At 43.9% G+C, this 20,820-nt stretch overlaps 2 protein-coding genes across 7 annotated transcripts in view; one reads left to right on the forward strand and one right to left on the reverse strand.

The window, feature by feature from the left end:
* Window positions 1-612: 612 nt before the first annotated feature.
* Window positions 613-11,673, forward strand: PDHB (pyruvate dehydrogenase E1 subunit beta). Its single transcript, XM_079963864.1, has 9 exons — window positions 613-770; window positions 2,636-2,743; window positions 2,843-2,905; window positions 3,057-3,092; window positions 3,212-3,497; window positions 5,898-6,008; window positions 8,883-8,974; window positions 10,289-10,430; window positions 11,148-11,673. The coding sequence occupies exons 1-9, from the start codon at window positions 651-653 to the stop codon at window positions 11,291-11,293; spliced, it is 1,104 nt and encodes a 367-aa protein (XP_079819990.1). The 5' UTR covers window positions 613-650; the 3' UTR covers window positions 11,294-11,673.
* Window positions 11,674-11,914: 241 nt separating this feature from the next.
* PXK (PX domain containing serine/threonine kinase like) overlaps window positions 11,915-20,820 on the reverse strand; it is a 51,027-nt gene continuing 42,121 nt past the window's right edge. For 2 of the 6 annotated variants that reach the window (XM_079963246.1, XM_079963244.1), the window contains exon 18: window positions 11,915-13,015. In XM_079963246.1, the coding sequence (XP_079819372.1) occupies window positions 12,810-13,015 (206 nt within the window). In that variant the 3' untranslated portion in view covers window positions 11,915-12,809. Of the gene's footprint in view, window positions 13,016-19,154; window positions 19,187-20,820 lie in introns of those variants that run through there. The other 4 variants (XM_079963247.1, XM_079963245.1, XM_079963249.1 and 1 more) reach the window with 2 other exon arrangements.

Here is a 20,820-nt window from a genome sequence, read left to right on the forward strand (position 1 = left end):
CTTCAAAGGCTTTCAGGCAGCCACTGTGGTGCAGTGGTTACTAGACCAGGGCTTGGAAGAGCAGGATTCAAATCCCTTTTCTCAACGATGACCTCGGGCCAGTCACCATCTCTCAACTTAAACTACCTCAAGGGTTGTTGTGAGGATAGATAGATATTTATTTAGTTTATTATTTATATTATTTATTTAAAATGGGGAGGGGAAAGAACCATGTACTCTAGCTTGTGCTCCTTGGGAGTAAAGGCGGGATATAAATGTGATAAATAAACAAGGCTTCTCAGTTAATTAGTTCCTAGCCAGGTGGGTGGAATGAAATGCACCCCCTTCCCTCCCTAAGACATTTGACAGCCAAACCATGAGCTTAATGAAGCTGCTACCAACGTAACCCATGAAGCGCACGGATTGACGCAACGAGCCGTCCATCAAACGGCAGGGCCCGCCTCGGCTTTACAGCTCGAGTCGAGCCAATGGGCGCCAGCGTTCTCAACTCATGGCGGAAGCGAGGCACGAAGCAGCGTCACGGAAGGGCGCACCCCTGCCCCGTGCTGCTTTCTCGTTGCTAGGCGACGACGACGGCGAACGAGGCTGGCCTAGGGCGCGCCGCGTAAGGGTTACGCTGAGCCTCGCGCAGGGTTGAGGGCACATCCAAGATGGCGGCGGCAGCGGGGCCACTGCGGGGTCTGGTGCGCTGCTCGCAGCTGGTGGCGGCCGGGCGCTTCGGCGGACTTCCGCGGCGGCAGTTCCACGGCTCTGCGGCTGCCGCTGCTCAGGTACGGGCGCTCGTGAGGGAGTGGGGACTGAGGCGACCTTCGGGGCAAGGTTATAGCGGAGCAGTTGCTGCTGCAGCAAAGCAGAGGTCGCATCCCTTTCTGTAGCCGGATAGAATTATTATTATATATTTGTTTATACGTCGCCTTCCCGCCGCCCAACTCTCTGCTTTAGCGCTTGAAACGGAAGGTCCTCTTTCTCCCGGGGGCGCCTTGGCATCCCAGCCTTAAAAGGCAGAAAAGGACACTCTGCACTTGCTCAGAGACACTGTTGCCCCTTTTACGACTGCACGCTCTCTAACGTCCTCTTCTTCCCGCCCCGGTAAATACTATTGAAGCTACTGGGGAAAGCCTGAGCTCTGGCATATCCTCACATCCTTCCTCTTGGTTGCAGTCCTAATATAATAATTATAATTATAATTATTTATTATTTATATCCCGCCCATCTGGCTGGGTTTCCCCAGCCACTCTGAGCTGAATATTAACTGAATATTAAAAACATGATAAAGCATCACACATTAAAAACTTTCCTAAACAGGGCTGTCTTCGGATGTCTTCTAAAAGTCAGATTTATTTCCTTGACATCTGGTGGGAGGGTGTTCACAGGGCGGGCGCCACTACTGAGAAGGCCCTCTGCCTGGTTTATTATTGTTATTGTATTTATTTATAATGATGGCTTAGCGTAAAATTAGAAACAGTTTACATTACTGTTCAGGTGTGGGGATGAGGTTTTGAAGTAGAGAACTGAGTGAGCGTCTTTGGGACAGGTTTTGAAATTATGCATGGGGAAAAGAAGAAAGAAATGGTGGTGGGAAAGGGGTATGTATATGCTTGTATTCACAAATCTCTTTTTCTAGGAAGCTATATTGCTGTTTCCATATTGTATCCTTATCTGTTTATGAATTTAATGTGCACTCGTGTACAAATTCAGTCTTCTCCGATCTCGTAATCATGTTGGTGTAGCATGCAAAATTGTTAACATGTCTCAAGGGGCAAAACAACCCATCAGTTAGCCTTCAGCTTGAATTTCCTGAAGCCGGTCATGCAGCTGTCACACAGCAAGCACCCAGATCCATGCTCAGATTAATCGATTGCTCAGAGTTCATTGACGGGTGAGGGCTCTTGAGAGGATTCACTGCCAGTGAAAGTAGACAATACTGAGCAAGCACCAGCAGGCAGAATAGGCCTGCTGGCATCACTCTGGAGGCAAAGACCAGGCGATCCCTGGGGGGTTGGACAGAGACACATTTCTGCACCATCCAACCAACATCCTATGTGGTGCAACAGAGGTTTTCTTTACAAATTTCAGTTAAGCATTGCTACTGCTGACATGGCCATGGGCTGAAATTTGTAAAGAAAACAAAGTTTTACAACAGTCTTCCTTGATCTATAAGGGATTACTTTGATTTGATATTTAAATCACTTACTGATCTCTTTTTGCTGACAGCTTAACCAAAGGAAATCTGCCTGGCTGTTTAGAATTGTCCTTTAGAATTGACTTAGTGTCAACAGGTATCTTATCTCCAGGAACTGCTGTCAGGATCTAGCCTGGAGCTCACAGATATGCTGTGTCTCTTGGGAACATCCTAGTCAGACAAAAGGGAGTTCCACAGAAAATATGAATGTGACCCGAACCCGAACCTTTCCCACTCCTTTCGTGAGATCGTAGGTTAGCCCGAGACATTCAGTTGCTTTCAGCCATGGAAATTTCCAACCAACTTTCCTCCTTGATTATTGTGGGATTACACTAAAGCAATTTTTTAAAAAAATAATTCATATCCTACCTTTCTTCCAAAAAGCTCAAGGTTCCTAATAACAAAGAGAAATGGTTTGTGGATTGTGACCTAAATATGTCTTCTCATTAATAGGTGACTGTCCGTGATGCTTTAAACCAGGCCTTGGATGAGGAGTTAGAGAGGGATGAGAAGGTTTTCCTTCTGGGGGAGGAAGTTGCCCAGTATGATGGGGCATACAAGGTAAGAAGATGATGCAGTAATTAGAAGGGCAGCATAATCTGTGCATTTCTTAAAAAGTTATAAATAGCAATACCGCAACCCTCTTTTTTAAACCTGCAGATTAGCAGAGGACTTTGGAAGAAATATGGCGATAAGAGGATAATAGATACTCCTATATCAGAGGTATGAATTCATAACACATTTTAATTTTTTCTATTTTAGTATTTAATCCCAAAAAGTGCAATAAGTCATCTAGTTTTCACGAAATATATTTTCAGATAGTTATGATTTAAATTTTAGTTTTTGTCACACTTTGTTCTTCCTTCCCCCCCAGATGGGCTTTACTGGAATTGCTGTAGGAGCTGCCATGGTATGTACCTTCCATATGTGTATTAAGAAATGCCTCTTAAATACAAAATAGTGCCATTAATTCACCGTTTAAAAAGCAACTTGGGAATGGCTATTAACATAGCTACTTTGTCTTCACAGGCTGGCTTGAGACCTGTTTGTGAATTCATGACCTTCAACTTCTCCATGCAAGCTATTGATCAGATTATAAACTCAGCTGCCAAAACCTACTACATGTCTTCAGGTTTGGTACCTGTCCCTATTGTCTTCAGGGGCCCAAACGGAGCCTCGGCAGGTGTTGCAGCCCAGCATTCCCAGTGTTTTGCGTCCTGGTATGGGCACTGCCCTGGACTGAAAGTAGTCAGCCCTTGGAATTCGGAGGATGCAAAAGGTCTCCTTAAAGCCGCAATCCGGGATAACAATCCAGGTATATGAAGCCAAGATATCTGTGCGGGTGTAATGCTAAAGTGTTAGCTTATTGGGTTATTTACCTGCATTAAACATTTTATGCAGGGCATTGGGTGTCAGAAACAAATCTAATTTGTGGCATCTGCATCATGTTGAGTGTCCGAGATTTAGCTGGGGTAGTGTGCAGTCTTTCATTCCCTTTGCAGGAGGAGAAGAAAACAGTTTGGGTATCCTTTCAGATACTAGATTAAGGAAACATTTTTGCTTTTTGAATGATTTCCTTTTGCATTTGTTCCAAGAGGCGGGTTGTTCTTAGCTATAAAGTTGTGTGTTTTGCCTTGGAAACCATTATGGCTACAATGTTGTGTACAAAGGTAGCAAATGAACAAAATAATTCCTCCATTTTAGACGAATTGTTCTTCTATTAGTGTTCCTGCAAGTTAAGCTGAAGTGAGTGTGAGCTGCAGATGTTGCATTTGGAAATAAATCTTCAGCTTTCTCCTCCCCCTTCCAAAAAAAAATAATATTGTCATGACCAGGATCTAAAGAGTTGTGCAGCAAGTTCCATGGTAACTCTAGAAGTACCTTTCATCAACAGAAGTCTCCCGTGGAGCATATCAAACTACTTTAGAAACTGTGGGGAGTTAAACTTAGATTGGGCTCATGTGTGCTGCTGACGTAAGCCTCATCAGTTCTTTGGATCTCAGCCAGTTTATCATTGTGCAGGCCAAAATAGTGTACATTCATTTAAATGCTATGTTTTCAGTTTGGTCAGAATTATGATTTCGTAGCAGTAGTGGAGGGAAGGGACTTCAAAGGACTTTGCATGGGTACAACACCCTTAGAGGCGATTGTAGAGCAATCCTAGCTCTGCCGGGAGAGCAGCAGGACAGAACACAGTGGTCATAACTGAAGCTCTAACACTTAACACTAGCCCAAGGCAGAGGTGGTGGTTCTGGTCTTGTGTTTACATATTTGGGTTTTGTTTTTTACTGTGCCAGCTCTGGAGTTGGACCAGCATAGGATCCAGTGGGTCCGTGGTTGGCCCAGCTCTGCCTCTGAAACTGAGGGCTTCCTGTTGGCTACTGCCTAAAGGCACAGCACTAGTGATAGCACTTCCCTTCACCAGGCTTTCCATGACTGTAGTGGGGGCCTTTGCATCAGCAGGGCCCGCACATTGGAGGCCATCGGACTGGGATATCCATTGGATCCCAGTCCCCTCCAGCAGTGCGGCTCATGGATTAGGACTTCAGGTACAGGAGGTTAAAAGGTAAAGGGACCCCTGACCATTAGGTCCAGTCGTGACCGACTTTGGGGTTGCAGCGCTCATCTCGCTTTATTGGCCGAGGGAGCCAGCATACAGCTTCTGGGTCATGTGGCCAGCATGACTAAGCCGCTTCTGGCGAACCAGAGCAGCACATGGAAATGCCATTTACCTTCCCGCCAGAGCGGTACCTATTTATCTACTTGCACTTTGACGTGCTTTTGAACTGCTAGGTTGGCAGGAGCAGGGACCGAGCAATGGTAGCTCACCCCGTTGCGGGGATTCGAACCACCGACTTTCTGATTGGCAAGTCCTAGGCTCTGTGGTTTAACCCACAGCGCCACCCACGTCCCATACAGGAGGTTAGATTCCAGTATAGAAAGGTGAAGAAAGCTGTCTGGTGACATAGGTATTCCCATCTACTAATCTAGCGCTGTTCTGGCTTTAAACTTTGAGCAGCTGCTCCCTCAACATTTTTGAAGCATTCTACTTTATCCCAAACGGTTAAAAACAAATAAAAATGGATGAGCTCAAAGTACTGAGAACTACAGAATTTTATATCCTTTGCTCATTTGGCCAGCTTCAATTTGGAAGAAAGCTTTGCTTGGCTGGTTGTTGTTTTTTTGAAAGCCCTATATTAACTAGGTGAGCTACTTCCTCCTCTGAAACAGAAGTCAGAGCCCAGTTCTTATTTCCTCTCTCCTAAATTTGTAGCTGTTCATGCTATCAATTCATGCTTTTATCAGCTGATATGGGTCAGATGACTGCATAAAGTTGGTATTGGAGAGTGAGCTGGATCATTTCCCCATGCACACATCCTTAACTTCCACTTGAATATTTCAAATTGGTGTCTGCTGCATAATGGATAATGTCAATATACTTGCATATCTTAGGCATCCTCAGGACTGGATCCTGTGTGCCTCACCACCACAGGCTGCTTAAGCCAGGACAAGTTCTCTCTTGGCATGTTGTACCTGCTGGATCAAGACCCAATCCCTTCTCTATAGTACCAAACTTGGAATGTGGGGGGTGGTGTTCTCTTCTGGCATGTCCTAGGAGTCTTTGACCACAAAACCAATTATTGTGGCTCACCAGTGATTTGGAGAAATGCATCATATAGTTCACATGTACCTATTTCTAAAATTGCCTTTCTAGTTGTAATGTTGGAAAACGAGCTGATGTACGGTGTGCCCTTTGAATTGTCGGAGGAAGTCCTATCAAAGGACTTTGTTGTTCCTATCGGAAAGGCGAAGGTAGAAAAGCAAGGTAAGCAAAACTAGCTGTTTTTACTGAACAAGGCAAGACCCTGCTGCGTTCTTTTACTGTATTTATCAGAGAAACACTGTGCTTTCTTCTTAAAATGCGTTTCTTTTGCTTGCAGCACAACCCTTTTATGTGCAAAGCTACCCAGTGTTCTTCCCATCCCAGATGCATATCCATTAATTCCTTTTTTTAAAATAGATTTTATTAAAGTTTTAAAGGTTACAAAAATAAAAGTAGAAAAAGTTAAACAAACAAAAAGAGAAAAAAAGGAAAAAAACGAAGAAAAAAAACACAAAACCAACCTTTACATAACTTTCTTTCCTTTGCTTATTTCCTTGACCTCCTCACACCTCCCTTTTTTGTATTCTAGTTCAATTAGATATTTCAGCAAATCCTTTCCATCTTTGTTTTTATCCTAAAAATTTATCTTAATATACTATAATTTTACATTCTCCTCTTTCACTAATTACCAATCCATTTTTACTTAATCCTTTATAACATTTCTGCTAAAACCACATAACTTCATTCCAACATCCTTCTAACATTCCTTAATTTTACAATGTTTCCGTAGATAAACTTTAAATTTTTTCCAATCTTCTTCCACCGACTCTTCTCCCTGGTCTCGGATTCTGCCAGTCATTTCCGCCAGTTCCATGTAGTACATCACCTTCATCTGCCATTCTTCCCGGGTGGGTAAATCTTGTGTCTTCCAATACTTTGCAATAAGTATTCTTGCTGCTGTTGTGGCATACATAAAGAAAGTTCTATCTTCTTTAACACCAATTGGCCGACCATGCCCAGGAGAAAGGCCTCTGGTTTCTTCAGAAAGGTATATTTTCATTTCGTTATAGATCATCTCCCAGAAAGTCTTAATCCTTGGGCATGTCCACCAAAGGTGAAAGAATGTACCTTCGGTCTCTTTACATTTCCAACATTTATTATTGGGCAAATAATAGATTTTTGCAAGCTTGACTGGTGTCATGTACCACCTGTATATCATTTTCATTATATTCTCTCTTAAGGCATTACATGCCGTGAATTTCATACCTGTGGTCCATAACTGTTCCCAGTCAGCCATCATAATATTATGTCCAACGTCTTGTGCCCATTTAATCATAATAGATTTCACCGTTTCATCCTGAGTATTCCATTTCAACAGCAAGTTATACATTCTTGACAAGTTCTTAGTTTTGGAATCTAACAGTTCTATTTCCAATTTTGATTTTTCCACCTGGAAGCCAATTTTCTTGTCCAAATTGTAAACCTCCATTATTTGGTAATTCACAGTCAATACGCAATTCAAAGTACGGCAGTCTTATTGTCTATTGGCAGCCCGTTCCCAGGTTTTGAGGAGTGGATTTTAGCTTCCTTCCCTCTCTCTTGCAGGTATATATAGTCCAAAACTTCCCCCCTCCTTCCCCTACTTCCAAGGGGGGGTTTGATACTTTTTGTGTTAGGAATTTAGTCCTTTCCAATCGGTTTTTGAAGATTTTAGCTTGTATTCTCTTTGCTTTGATCTATTTACAAAAGCGGAAGGCGGACTTCCTGTTTACACCTCCCCGCTTCGGTACCAAATTAAGCCTTTTCCCTCCTTTTCCCCCCCTCCAATTTGTCCTACTCACGGGTAGTTGCTTTTTAAATCGAATTGTCCCAGGAAGAAATCAGCGCTCTCCGGTAACGGCTGTGCGGCTTCGCTCCAAGGAAGAAGCAGTCGATTCACAGCACCGCGCCACTCACCCCGCTTCGCTCCGGAACCCATAGCTGGTTTTCCCCACGAACTGGGGGGGGCGCAAAAGGTGCCCGCCGAATCCCACGCTCACAGGCTTCGCCCGCCTGTGATTTTGGAGGGGTCTCCGCTTTCGCCGTAGCGGACAGACCCTATTTCCTCGAGGCAAATCCCTCCGAGTCAGAAGGACTCTAACCCGGCGCTAACCCGGAAGTCCTCGCCTATCCATTAATTCCTAATATATATGTATATTTGAAATTACTAGTTCTTCTCTGTGAAAGTGTGTGTTTCTCTATACATTGGGATTCAGTGAGAATGCCTTGTTTTCTCACTACCCAAAAGACCATCCAGAAGTTGAGTTGGCTTTAGAAGAGATTATGCCTTTTTTTGAGGGGACGGTGGTGAAGCTCTTCCTTGACTATAGCACTGTAGGACGATCAGTCACTTCATGTTGTAAGCCCAACCCTCTTTGCCCAGCAGCTTTCTCTGGATTTGTGAGGCTTATGGAAATTCCATGGTTTGGAGATTTGTTTGCCACAGGTGGCCTGTCAGTGTCTGAATTCCTTCTATCTTTCATTGCCGTTCTCCCCGCTCCTTTTATTTTAGAAGGTTCAATAATCACAGAAGGGCAAATACTTCTTTTGCCTAGTAAACTAGCTTTTTTTGAATTCTACTTTTCCTTGCTCTCAATAAGTACACGAGTGCTTGGATATCTCAAGTTTAACAGTAATAAAGAGCACTGTGTTCTGATCTTACTTGGCACTAATATGAATGAGGGTGTTTTCAGTGGCGACTCCACTATTGTGGAACACAATTCTACAGGGTATCTGTTTTAAAAGGCCCGAAAGGACAACTCTTTACTGCAGCCTTTACTAATTCATGGGATGAGTTGCATAATTACTGTTTTGACCTGGTTTGGATAATTTTTTATATCATGCTGGAATAAGGTTTTTAATGTGCATTATTGCATGCTGATAAATGGCTGTAATCATTTACCATTCTATAAAGGATCATAAGCTGTTTGGTTTAAGAGGTTAAAAGAAGTTGACCGGGTGGCGACTGCTAGATAATCTTCTGTTCTTAAGAATATGTCTGCATGCTAAAGTTAACGACGTTGTAATTCTCAATCCTCACCAGCCTGTGTGTTTCAGGAACCCACATTACCTTAGTGTCTCATTCACGACCTGTCGGCCACTGTCTGGAAGCAGCTGCTGTCCTTGCTAAAGACGGGGTGGACTGTGAGGTATGTGTGTGTGTGTGTGTGTGTTGTCGGTTCCATGAGAATCCACATTGAAGAAACCCTCTTAAGCTTCTACTCCACAGCTAACAAAGTTGTGGCATCGCAGTGTTCTGTAAGCTACTTAATACAGATTGGTTCCACTGTTTCCTTGGCAGTTCTCTTCAGTGAACTTTTCAGAGCTGGGGCAAGTTAGCTACAGGCAGCAGAAGAGAGCAATTGCTTGAATTTCAATTCATCTTGCATGAGTTGGAAAAGGGTTGTGTCAAGTCCAAACTTTGCACTGAGAAGCTGAACTATCTGATATGTATAAATTATACCAATTCACTATATGAAGCTGCCTTATCCCAAGTCAGTTGTTGTCTACTATGACCTCCACCAGCTATCTAAGAACTCAGGTCTATTCTTGGCCCTACAGACCAAAATATTATTTTTTTCTTCTTTCTAACAAGAGGTCACAGGGCCTTGAACCTGGCACAGTGCCACTGAGCTGTGAATTACTTGATAAAACTTTCAATTTGGGTACAGTTTTAATTAGGTAATACATCTTTTTAAAAGTTATTTTTCCACATAGGTAAAGGTAAAGGTACCCCTGCCCGTACGGGCCAGTCTTGACAGACTCTGGGGTTGTGCGCCCATCTCACTTAAGAGGCCAGGGGCCAGCGCTGTCCGGAGACACTTCCGGGTCACGTGGCCAGCGTGACATCGCTGCTCTGGCCAGAGCCAGAGCCAGAGCCAGAGCCGCACACGGAAACGCTGTTTACCTTCCCGCTGGTAAGCGGTCCCTATTTATCTACTTGCACCCGGAGGTGCTTTCGAACTGCTAGGTTGGCAGGCGCTGGGACCGAGCAGCGGGAGCGCACCCCGCCGCAGGGATTCGAACCGCCGACCTTTCGATCGGCAAGCCCTAGGCGCTGAGGCTTTAACCCACAGCGCCACCTGCGTCCCATTTTTCCACATAGGTCCTTATTAAAAACTGCAGATCACAGGTGCTGTTTTAAGAGGGATGAGGGTCCCCTATGTGTAAATATGTACAGATTTAATCAACTTACATGGTGTCCAAGATTTGAGAATACCAGTTGATAGGAATGCCAAATAGGAAGAGGATTGTTGCGTTCATGTCCCGATTGGCCACTGTGAGAACAGGGTGCTGGACTAGATGGACTAGATGGGCCTTTAGCTTGATCCATCAGGGCTTTTGTTATTAGACAGGTGATGGCTCAGTTTTTATGCCTGCTTATTTTTCATAACCTGTTTTCTGCTCAGACTAGGCTGAAGTTAATCAGAAATGATCTAAAGCCTGCTCTAATCTCTCTCCAGGTGATAAACCTCCGCACCATTAGGCCAATGGATATCGAAACTATTGAATCCAGTGTCATGAAGACAAATAATCTTGTAACAGTGGAAGGTGGCTGGCCCCAGTTTGGGGTAGGAGCTGAAATTTGTGCCAGGATTATGGAAGGTATTTGGGATTATCTCGTGTCTGACCTTCTTAAAATACGTAGCTATTTTCTTGAGAAGCTAGAAATTAGATCCACAGTGAGGAACCTCTAGTCTTCCAGGTGGGGCTGGACTACATCACCCATTATCTGTGACCACTCTTCATGCTAACGGAGGCTGATGGCAAATTCGAGGGCCACAGGCTCCCTGTCCCAAGTTTAAGTCCTTGAATTGAATTTGCTCCAATTCTTTGCCCAAAGGACAATTATTTAATCTGCTGCAATGCAGGACCATCCCATTTGTAGTAGCAGCCTTCTCTCCCACTTAAAATGTATTCTTAGAGTAGTGGGTCATCCATGAGCCCACGGCTTTATAAAACCCTACTGTACAAACCCAACGGAGTTTATTGCATTATAGATTGCAGGCAGGCTATTCCACAAACCACATGGAATAAGCATCTTCTATTCTTCTCCCTACAACTTTCAATGTGCCAGCTTGCTGCTCCCTTTACCTGCTGCTGAAATGCAAGAATAGGTAGTTTTTCTTAGGCAGGGACTTGGGTAGGTATTTTTGGGTTCACTGTCTCCTCATAGCCCTTTTTCTAAGCTAGAGGCAGTTATCAGTGTGAGCTGTAACCTGTATCACCCCAGCCACTGACTGTGCTGCCCGCCCACCACATCTTAGTTTGTACTGACTGAGATTTCTTCAGCTTTTGAGAGATGAACCTTTCTGCTTTCAGGTCCTGCTTTCAACCACCTTGACGCACCCGTTGTGCGTGTCACCGGGGCTGACGTTCCTATGCCTTATGCAAAGATTTTGGAGGAGAACTGCATACCTCAAGTAAAAGACATAATTCTTGCAGTGAAGAAAACGCTAAATATCTAGTTCTGTGTATATGCTGTATGTGGATGTTGTTCTTCTGGAGTAAAAAAAAAAAAAGTTTGTGGAATGTATATTGCAAGCGATTGTATACATAGCTGGCCTTGTATAGGATATAGGCCTTTGGCAAGGGAAGAGCAATAACTACGTTGTCTGTTGCAAGGCATGTACTCCCTCCCCAAGGGAGATGCAGATGGCCTAAAATTGTAATAATTGTAATTCTCTAAAGAACTCTTGTTGCAAGATGAAGTGTTCTGTTTATCATTGTACACGGTGATCAGGCTTGCTCTGATTAGGAGCTCTAGTATCTGAGGAACAGTCTCTTGCTGCTCCTGCTCGTTTTGTAACTTACAAGGCTTGGAAATAAAAGTACATTAACAAAAAAAGGAGAGGAAAGTATCTTTCTGATGTTAAATAGTCCAAAATGGAAGCAGCCTGTGAGGAAACATTTGATACAGGCTGAATTGTCTTCTTTCAGAAATTAGTGCATATTAATGTGAGGCTGAAGGTGCTGCAAAGTATCTTTGCCAAAACCACATAGATAAATGGAATTTTAAAGCTTCAAGACATTCACATTTTTCACCACAGACGTGGTAATTAACATTAAAGTGTGTTCCCCTCCCAGCATTATTGAAATTCCATTAACATTTATTTTAATAAAAATATGACTGAATAATATAATAGGTTACATGAAATCTTATACACAATGACACTCTGCATAGTAACAAACACTGGTGTATACTCGACTTTAAAAATCTAGCGATAATCCTTTAAAGTGCAATTTAAGAGTTTGAGCAAATCAAGAAGGGCATTTTTTCACTAACATTAAATTATGGAGCTCTTTTGTTAACACCCACTTCAACAACACATCTCACATTGCTGTAGATTTTGGTTTGATGGAAACGCCCTGCAACTCCCAATTTAAGCGTAACACAAGCTCATTACAAAACTTACTTGCTTGAATTACTCCTCTTTTAAAGCAGAGCCATCTTAGGTTAACAGGCCTTTCAATAGTATTAAGAGTAATGCTCAGGACTTTACAGAGCAGAGAAGACAGGGAGACCAAGCCTAAAATCTCTCACCAGTGTTAACTTTCAGACTGAGTGAATGTTTAGCATAATTAAAGCTAATTCAATGCATCAAATCTTGATGTACCGGGTTTTAAACTTTCAGAAGCAGGTCTCTCAGAAAATGAACTGCTGTTGTCGAGCTATTTTTATTCTATTAGAAGGAATACAACATAGCCAAAAACAAGATCCCCCCCCCCCCGAAAAGAAGGAGGGTTCCTTTAAACCAGAATCAACACTTCACCCTCCGAAATGGCAAAGCAATTTGACACGGTACTGCTACTCAGTTAAGAGATTGTGCTAAGGGGGGGGGGAGAGTGGGAAGGAGCTTGAAATGGCTCTAAACAAGCAGCTGTAAAACAAGATGCCACCAGGCAGTGGCTATATCAAATAGTTATTTAAGATTTGTTCCTAGAACACAAGGAATACCCCAAGCTGGGTCAGTATGAACAGTTTCAGCTGATTCTAGGAGCACTGTAGTCACAAGTTTCTGTTTTCTTCAGACCTCCTTTCTGGAAATTCTGAATTGAGCTGAGTAAGGCGCCCCGGCTTGTGCTGTTGACAGGCCGCAGATCAGGCTGCATTGCCACATCCAAATTAGGAGGAGGAGGGGGAGCTGCTGGCGGCGGCGGCGGCGAAGGAATTGTCGAGGCGCCTGCTGCTGGGAAGATATTAGACGTTACACACAGTCAGAAACCGAAACCCATGAAAGCAAGATACTGCTGGATAAAATAACACATCTGCAAAAACTGCCCAATGTACAAAAGAAAAGAGTACGGTAGGAAAGCATGCAAAAAACCAAAAAAGCCAAGATGATATCAGGTTAAAAAATAATAATTAAAAAATGGACAAGAATACAGGCATACAGGAGAAGGATGAGAATAGATTAAAAGGGCAGGCACAATAAGTAAGTCACACTTAAGATGTTTTATGGTCCTTGCAATGCATGGTCATGTGGACAAGCAAACTGGAGGAGGAAATAATTATCATTCCAGGTCCAGTTCACAAGCATAAAAGCTGGGCTGTAGACCAGTGATATATTGCCTACGTCCCGTAGCTTGTGGGATGCAGCCAAACAGCATTGGCTCAGCTTGTGCAAAGCAAGACATTGGCCTTCCAAACGTTATTTCTAGACGCCAAGTAGAGAAGCATTGCAAGGAACATCTGCCTCAAACTGACCACCACCTAACTCAGTAACACGCTCCATCTTTGAATTTACATGAATGCTGAGTGAAAGCTGGTGCCCGCTTCTCATGCGCAGCTAAGGCAAGGACCACAGTTGCAAGTCTTGCTTAGATAGGCACAGGGTCCTTTTGTGCACTGCACACAATGGCATTTTGGTTCACGGTGCAAAACAAGAACAGGCATTTCTCCCTACGTTATACATTATCCCTGACAAGCACAGCAGTAACAACTTCAGGATTAGCTCTTCCAGGATACGAACAGAGTGCCGTAACAGAGCTAAGAGGCTGCCATAGCTATAATTCTCTCTTTGGAAAATGGGGTAGAAGTAACTGCAGCTGATAGCCAGAAGGCTAATTTCTTTTTTGGTTTCAATCTACACCGACGATACACCCACCCACCTCTGAAAATATACCTTGGGTATAGGCACCAGGCCAGCATATCTAGAAATGCAGAACAGCACCCTGGAAAGAGCACAATTAAAAACAACAAAATGTAATTTTTTAATAGGTGCCTGCACTAGTACCTACTCAGGACTTCACTGTTATCACTGGCTTGAAAGACAAAAGTCACTGTATCCTCTTAATAGCTTGGTACTATGGAGAAAACCCACATAGCAGGGGTGAGGACCCTGTGGCCCTCCAGATGTGGTTGGACTACAGTTATCCCTGAGCATTGGCCACGCTGGCTGGGCCAATAGGGAGTTGGGAGCCCAACTTCTGGAAGGCCACGGGTTTCCCACCACTGCCATATAAAGGTTGAATTGCAAAAGAGTTCACATGGGGCCGCTCTCCAGCATTTTTGCCCCAATCCACTGCTGAAGTCAAAGAGAAGAACGCACGTGGAAGACTCTTGAGTTTGCTTGATACTAAGCGGTTTCAGGAATTCCTACAGGAGGTAGACCAGATCCCCCTCCTAGCAATCACACATTTGTTGGATTGCTCTTATCTTCTCCATGTATGTAATAAAATGATTTATCAAATACAGTCATACCTCGGATTACAGACGGACCGCCGAAACCTGGAAGTACTGGAACGGGTTACTTCTGGGTTTCGGTGGTCGCGCATGCGCAGAAGCACCAAATTGCAACCCGCGTGTGTGCAGACGTGGGTTGCGAACGTGCATCCCACACGGATCACGTTCGCAACCTGAGCGTCCACTGTATTATGATTGTCAGAATAAAAGATGTTTGAAAAGCCAGATTTTTTATGGATATGGGAAACTAAAGGTAACCAAACTAAAGGTAAAGGTAAAGGGACCCCTGACCATTAGGTCCAGTCGTGACTGACTCTGGGGTTGCGGCACTCATCTCGCTTTATTGGCCGAGGGAGCTGGTGTACAGCTTCCGGATCATGTGGCCAGCATGACTAAGCCGCTTCTGGCGAACCAGAGTAGTGCATGGAAACGCCATTTACCTTCCCACCGGAGCAGTACCTACTTATCTACTTACACTTTGACGTGCTTTCGAACTGCTAGGTTGACAGGAGCAGGGCCCGAGCAACAGGAGCTCACCCCGTCGCGGGGATTCGAACCGCCGACCTTCTGATCGGCAAGTCCTAGGCTCTGTGGTTTAACCCACAGCGCCACCCGCGTCCCGGACCAAACTAGACTACAGGTAAACAGAACATCCTGGTAGCTAAAGTCCTTTCCCACAGAGCAGGTAACCCCTAGGCAAGTGCAGAGGGCGACAGTGAAAAGGCTTTAGCAGGTTAGAGGTAGCCTGCAAGCCAAGATCAACTTTCCACACCCAACGCAGCTGCTGGCAACGTTGTACAACACCCTGTGTACATCTGGACCACAACAGCACCCAAACCCAAATCCTGCCTAAAATGTTGGCAGAGCTGCTGCTTATGACAGCAGGCATGGAGAAGCAGCACTGTATTAAGGTCCTTCTCCCAGGTGCAATCGCTTTTTCATCGTCCTGCTCCTTTTAGGAGACAAAAGCCAGCCTGACAGTCCCTATCTCACAGCACATCAGCTTAAAACCAGAGAAGCCACATGTAGGCACCATCTTTGACATGCTAATGGCAGTGAGGGATGTGGTTTCAAATTCTTCATAGAGAAATCCCTTTGAAACACTTTCTCCAGCAACAATATTTCTAAATGCTTTGATTCAGTTGATAATCAGTTTAATGCTTTGGGGGGTGGGAGGGAACGAGCTCAGAGAGAACTGAAGAAGGCTGCAGGAAAGAAAATGTACAGTATGGCGAAAAATGCATGATGGGGTGACAAAGGAAGAACATGGGGAGAAACAGCAGCATGCTACCAGCTGAGCACGATCAAGCGGCAAATACATATTGAGTTTATTTAAAACAAAAAACAGCATCCTAAACAAGCACATACAGGTTTGTCTCTCAACCATCCCTGAGACATCTAAACACAGTAGGTTGCGAAGACGAGTAACATTCAACCAACCAAGTGAAAGGAGGTGGTATAAAAAGCTAGATACATATAGGTAAAAATGCACCGACCGTAAGAACCAACTGAGAATGCAAAATTAGTTGCAGGATGCTAGGAACAAAAGATCAAAAGCAAAAGGATGCCAAGGCCCATTGCTTGCAATTACAGTGACAGATGAAAATGCCAACAGTCCAATGAAAGGCAGCTTTCTACACTTAGGAATTCACAAAGTCCCACCCTCAGTTACTAGAAATAGTACTTGGACTTTTACACTGGGTACTCATGTTGCTTCACTGAACATAATTTTGAAAAAAAAAATCCAGTTAGAGATTCTCTGGCCTCAATTTGTCTTTTCAGATAGCAAATAGGGGATGGAGCGGGGTGATCCAAACATTCTTCTTCCAGCTTGCGTGTCTGTTAGAATTAAATACTCCTAATTCTTGTCGACTTTACTCCTGACTTCTGTTTCACTAGGGAATTCTGAGTGGGGTCTTGCTGCACCAGTGTCAAAAGTGCCCATTATACCCATTTAAGAAGGTGCAAAGACCACTCCCTCCCCACTTTCTCTTAAAAGCATATACACCCAACTTCTATAGCAGAAATGATTTCCTCCATGTGGAGGAATTACATTACTCAGGCAATACAAACCATCACTCATAAAAATCTCCACTTGAATTCCTAGAATTTCCTCCTTTGTTCTTTTACACACTACTCATATGAGCAGACTACCGTATTTTTGGCTCTATAGGACACACTTTTTCCCCTTCAAAAATGAAGAGGAAATGTGTGTGCGTCCTATGGAGCGAAGAAGCCATAGCCCCGCGACCCTCTCCTGGCTGGAGAGGTGACACGTGGCTATGGAAGGAGCCTCTTTAGCTGCGCGCCACCACTCCAGCTGGGAGAGCGCGGGTGGGGCTAAAGAAGCCATAGCCCCGCGACCCTCTCCCAGCTGGAGAGGTGATGCGTGGCTATGGCAGCAGCCTCTCTGCTGTGCGCCTTTCCACTGCTCCCTGACCTGCTCTTTGGGGCTGGTGGTGGGCTTCCCCCCGCCAGCCCCAAAGAGCAGGTCGAAAGGAACTTGAAGCCTGGAGAGCAAGAGGGGTCAGTGCGCACCGACTCCTCTCACTCTCCAGGCTTCCAAGTTTTAGAGGGGGAAAACAAGAGGGGGAAAATTCTCCCCCTCTCTGTGCAGCGCCTCCTGCCGCTTTGCTGAAGGGGTGCTGGGCAGAGAGGGGGAGAATTTTTTTTTCTTGTTCTCCCCCCTCTAAAACAAGGTGCGTCCTGTTGTCTGGTGCGTCCTATAGTGCGAAAAATACGGCAATTGCTCAATCTGCCGATATTGCCATTTGCTGTTCCTCCTTTTTTTTATTAAGCAGTATTTCACTTGGAAGAATATGTTGATTGGCAAAAGCAGAGGAATTGTAATACTGGCTAGGAGGTCTGGTACGTTCAGCAGAATTTCTGTTCCACTAAACTCCCTAAAATCAAGTATTTGCCCAAACACACCGCTATGATTTAACAAACAACTATTTGATGAAACAGCAATCTTCAGCCAATTCAACCCACATCTGTTAACTAAAGCAGGCATCCCCAAACTCAGCCCTCCAGACGTTTTGGGACTATAACTGCTAACATCACTAGCTAACAGGACCAGTGGTCAGGGATGATGGGAATTGTAGTCCCAAAACGTCTGGAGGGCTGAGTTTCGGGATGCCTGAACTAAAGCCTTAATGGCTTATTAAAATTTGCCCCGTTATAAATATAGGACTAAAATGGAAGGGCAAACTAGCCACACTCCCTAGCATCAAAGATGATGATAAAAGAACCTAATGATGTTCTTTATCTTTCTAGTTTGCATCCAATAATTTGCAGATTCCCTCCCCCCCATTCCAGCATGAAAGATTACCGCATTTACGCGAATCTAATGCACCATCAAATCTAACCCACACTTCAATTTTCAAAACCTTGAAACCAATAAAGTATTTGCTGGCGAATGTAAATGTGCCATCAAATCTAATGTGCACCCTAATTTTCACAATGTAATTTGGCCATAAAAGGTGTGCATGACATTCATGTAAATACGGTAATTACAGCTAACTGAAGCCAACAGCACCTAGCTAAAAAACCAAGGCTACTGTGTCTTTTTCCATCTATACCATCAATAAAGCCAGCTCAGTTCAAACCTGTTCATGCTTAAGCTATTTTAGCTCTAGAGAAATCTCTGTGTGTAACATCTCCCACTACCGCATTCCGGGCAGGGTGGGCAAGAACAAGACAGGTGGGTAGGAAAGGATCTCTACTAGTGGAATATCACCACTCCTGCCCTTGCCAACAAATGGAAGACAGCGAGGAAATCTCTGGTCTCCAGATGTTGCTAGCCTCAGCCAGCTTGGCCAATGGAAAGGGATGGTGGGAACTGCTGCTCAGCAATTTCTGTTGACCAGAATTCCCCATCCTTGTGCTATAGAATATCCCCACAGCACTAAGAGGCTGCTCAGGCTCAGCTCACTGGCTGCAAAACATGAGCAGCCCACTCTCACGTGACATAATTCATGTTAACATTGAAGGGCAACTGATTACTGCCTGCAATCTCTCCTGGAACTGTAGATAGTGATCCAAGGTCAACTAACGAGTCTCATGGCTGAGAGGTGATTTGAACCTGGCCAAGGCACTCCACCTGCCTACTTGACTATATCGGCTCACAAATTTATTTCAATTTAGGTAACACTTTTACCATTATGGAGATAAATTGGGGGGGGGGTCTGCTAGCACCAAAATATACTGGACTGCCTCTTGCAATTCACCTACTCTTGTGCTTGTCATTTTGTGGTGTGTGTGTGTGTGTGTGTGTGTGTGTGTGTGTCCCCTTCAGGGGCCAGTTCTTATTTTCCTTCATGCCTCCTTCCCTTACAATTCCTTGAGTGTCTCCCTGTATTACATATTTCAAAAGGCTGCAAAGGAAAATATTCTTTTCTTAACTGCTAACAGCGAAGAGTACCTCTTTGCCCTTTCATCAATGTCTTCGTAGAGATATGGATACTGTGGTTTGGACATTATAAAGAAAAAAATGTTTAAAAAACAATCATCCAGCTAAAAGCTGAAGAGAGATGGCAAAGCGTGTTTCGGTTTGTTTTTAACGCACAGTTCACCACAATAACTTGTGAATAATGCTTTCCATTTTGGGTAAACATCTTTAAACATCAACATCAGATTACTTTACCAAGAATTCACGTTCAAAATGGTGCATGCTCTATTGAAGACAGCGGAAAGGAAAGAGAGAGAGAGAGAGAGAGAGAAAGAAAAGAGACAGGAAAAAGAGCACAAACAGTCAGTATTCTGATGTTAAGAGGGCTATTCAACAACAATAAGGAGATACAGACATCCATTATTAAATACAGTTATGAACACAATGGTTAGACAAACTGGCCTGCTGACATGTTTTTCTATGGCTTTAAACTGGGGTTCCCAAACTGTGGTCCATGGACCACCGGTGCTGTCTGCAAGCTTCATTTAGGTGGTTTGTGGCCTGTCTGTGAAGAGTGACAGCAGCAGAGGCAGCGGTGAACTTCTGTCACCCTTAGAACCCAGTGATCGACCCAGAGGGTGAGTTAGGTGGACCAGAAGTGATATTGGGCGGAAGCGCTTGAAAGGAGTGGAGAGGATTAGCAGCTAAATTAATGCAAGGCTATAATTAAGAAGTTTAATATTGGTTCAATGAAAAAAATATCACATAGCATCTAAGAAAGTGCCTTATAATTACAACATGCAGAAAAATCATTAAGCGGTCTACCAAGACCCTCAGCAATTTTCACGTGGTCCATGGGCAGGGAGGGAAGGTTTGGGAACCATTGGCCTAGAATGAATTGCCCAGAGATAACAAAACATCCAGATCATAGTACATACACCACATACAAAAACATTCTATTTTTTTTCCCTTTCGAAGGACTTCAGAGACTGGAGCTGTTTTATAGCGTCAGAAGATTCTCTCCTCTAGCCTGTATTGCTTACTCTGCTTGGCAACAACTTTCCGAGCTCTTAGAAAAAGGCATCTTGCAGTCCTGTTACCTAGGAATATTTAACTGCAGGAGCTAAGGATTGAACCTGTAGCCTTCTGCAAGACATGTATGTGGTCTATTGAACTATGGACTCCCATATGTCAAGCACTGTGGATAGTAGGTCCCTTTAGACAAGGTATCTTATTCACAACCCTGTCCCCAAAATCTAATCAACAGTAATCTCGAAATACATTTTCAAAATCCATTTGTCTTGTATGGAAGACATCACTAGAAAACGGACCTGAAATGATCCACTACCTTCCAAGGTTAATTCAGCCACTATATATGGATTTAGTAAGCTCATGACAAAATATCAAAACAAGCAAGCAACTGTGCCCAAATTATATCTACCAAAGGCCTAGAACCACAGAGGTTTGTGTGACGATCAACATCTGCCACTATCTAAATAAATTAAGGAGTAATGTATCCAACCAGGAGGAAGGAAATCCTTTAAGTCATTTCGCTTCTGAGCTGCCACCCACCACACAAACACACAATATGCATTTATTGTGTCCTCTGGTGGAAGTCGTTCCAATGGAAAACACAGAGTTTAAACCACTCACGTGGCTGTTTCATCCACCACAAGTACACCGTTGAGTTATCAGCTGCTCAATCAGGGCTTTTTTAAAATGGCAATTTGTATTATTCTATTAAGAAAACTCAGGATGCCTAGCAATGTGTATGTCTTGTAATCTGAAAGTGGAGCAAGCGCTTTTTCAAACTGTTAAAAGGTGCAAGGGGGTGACACATAGACATGTAGTGAGACGGTTGGTCGTGCAACACAGGCAAACACCCAAAGGGCCCAAACGTATGGTGGACCCAAGTAGTT

This window comes from Podarcis cretensis, assembly GCF_951804945.1.
Source record: "Podarcis cretensis genome assembly, chromosome: 2".
NCBI classification, from domain to species: domain Eukaryota; kingdom Metazoa; phylum Chordata; class Lepidosauria; order Squamata; family Lacertidae; genus Podarcis; species Podarcis cretensis.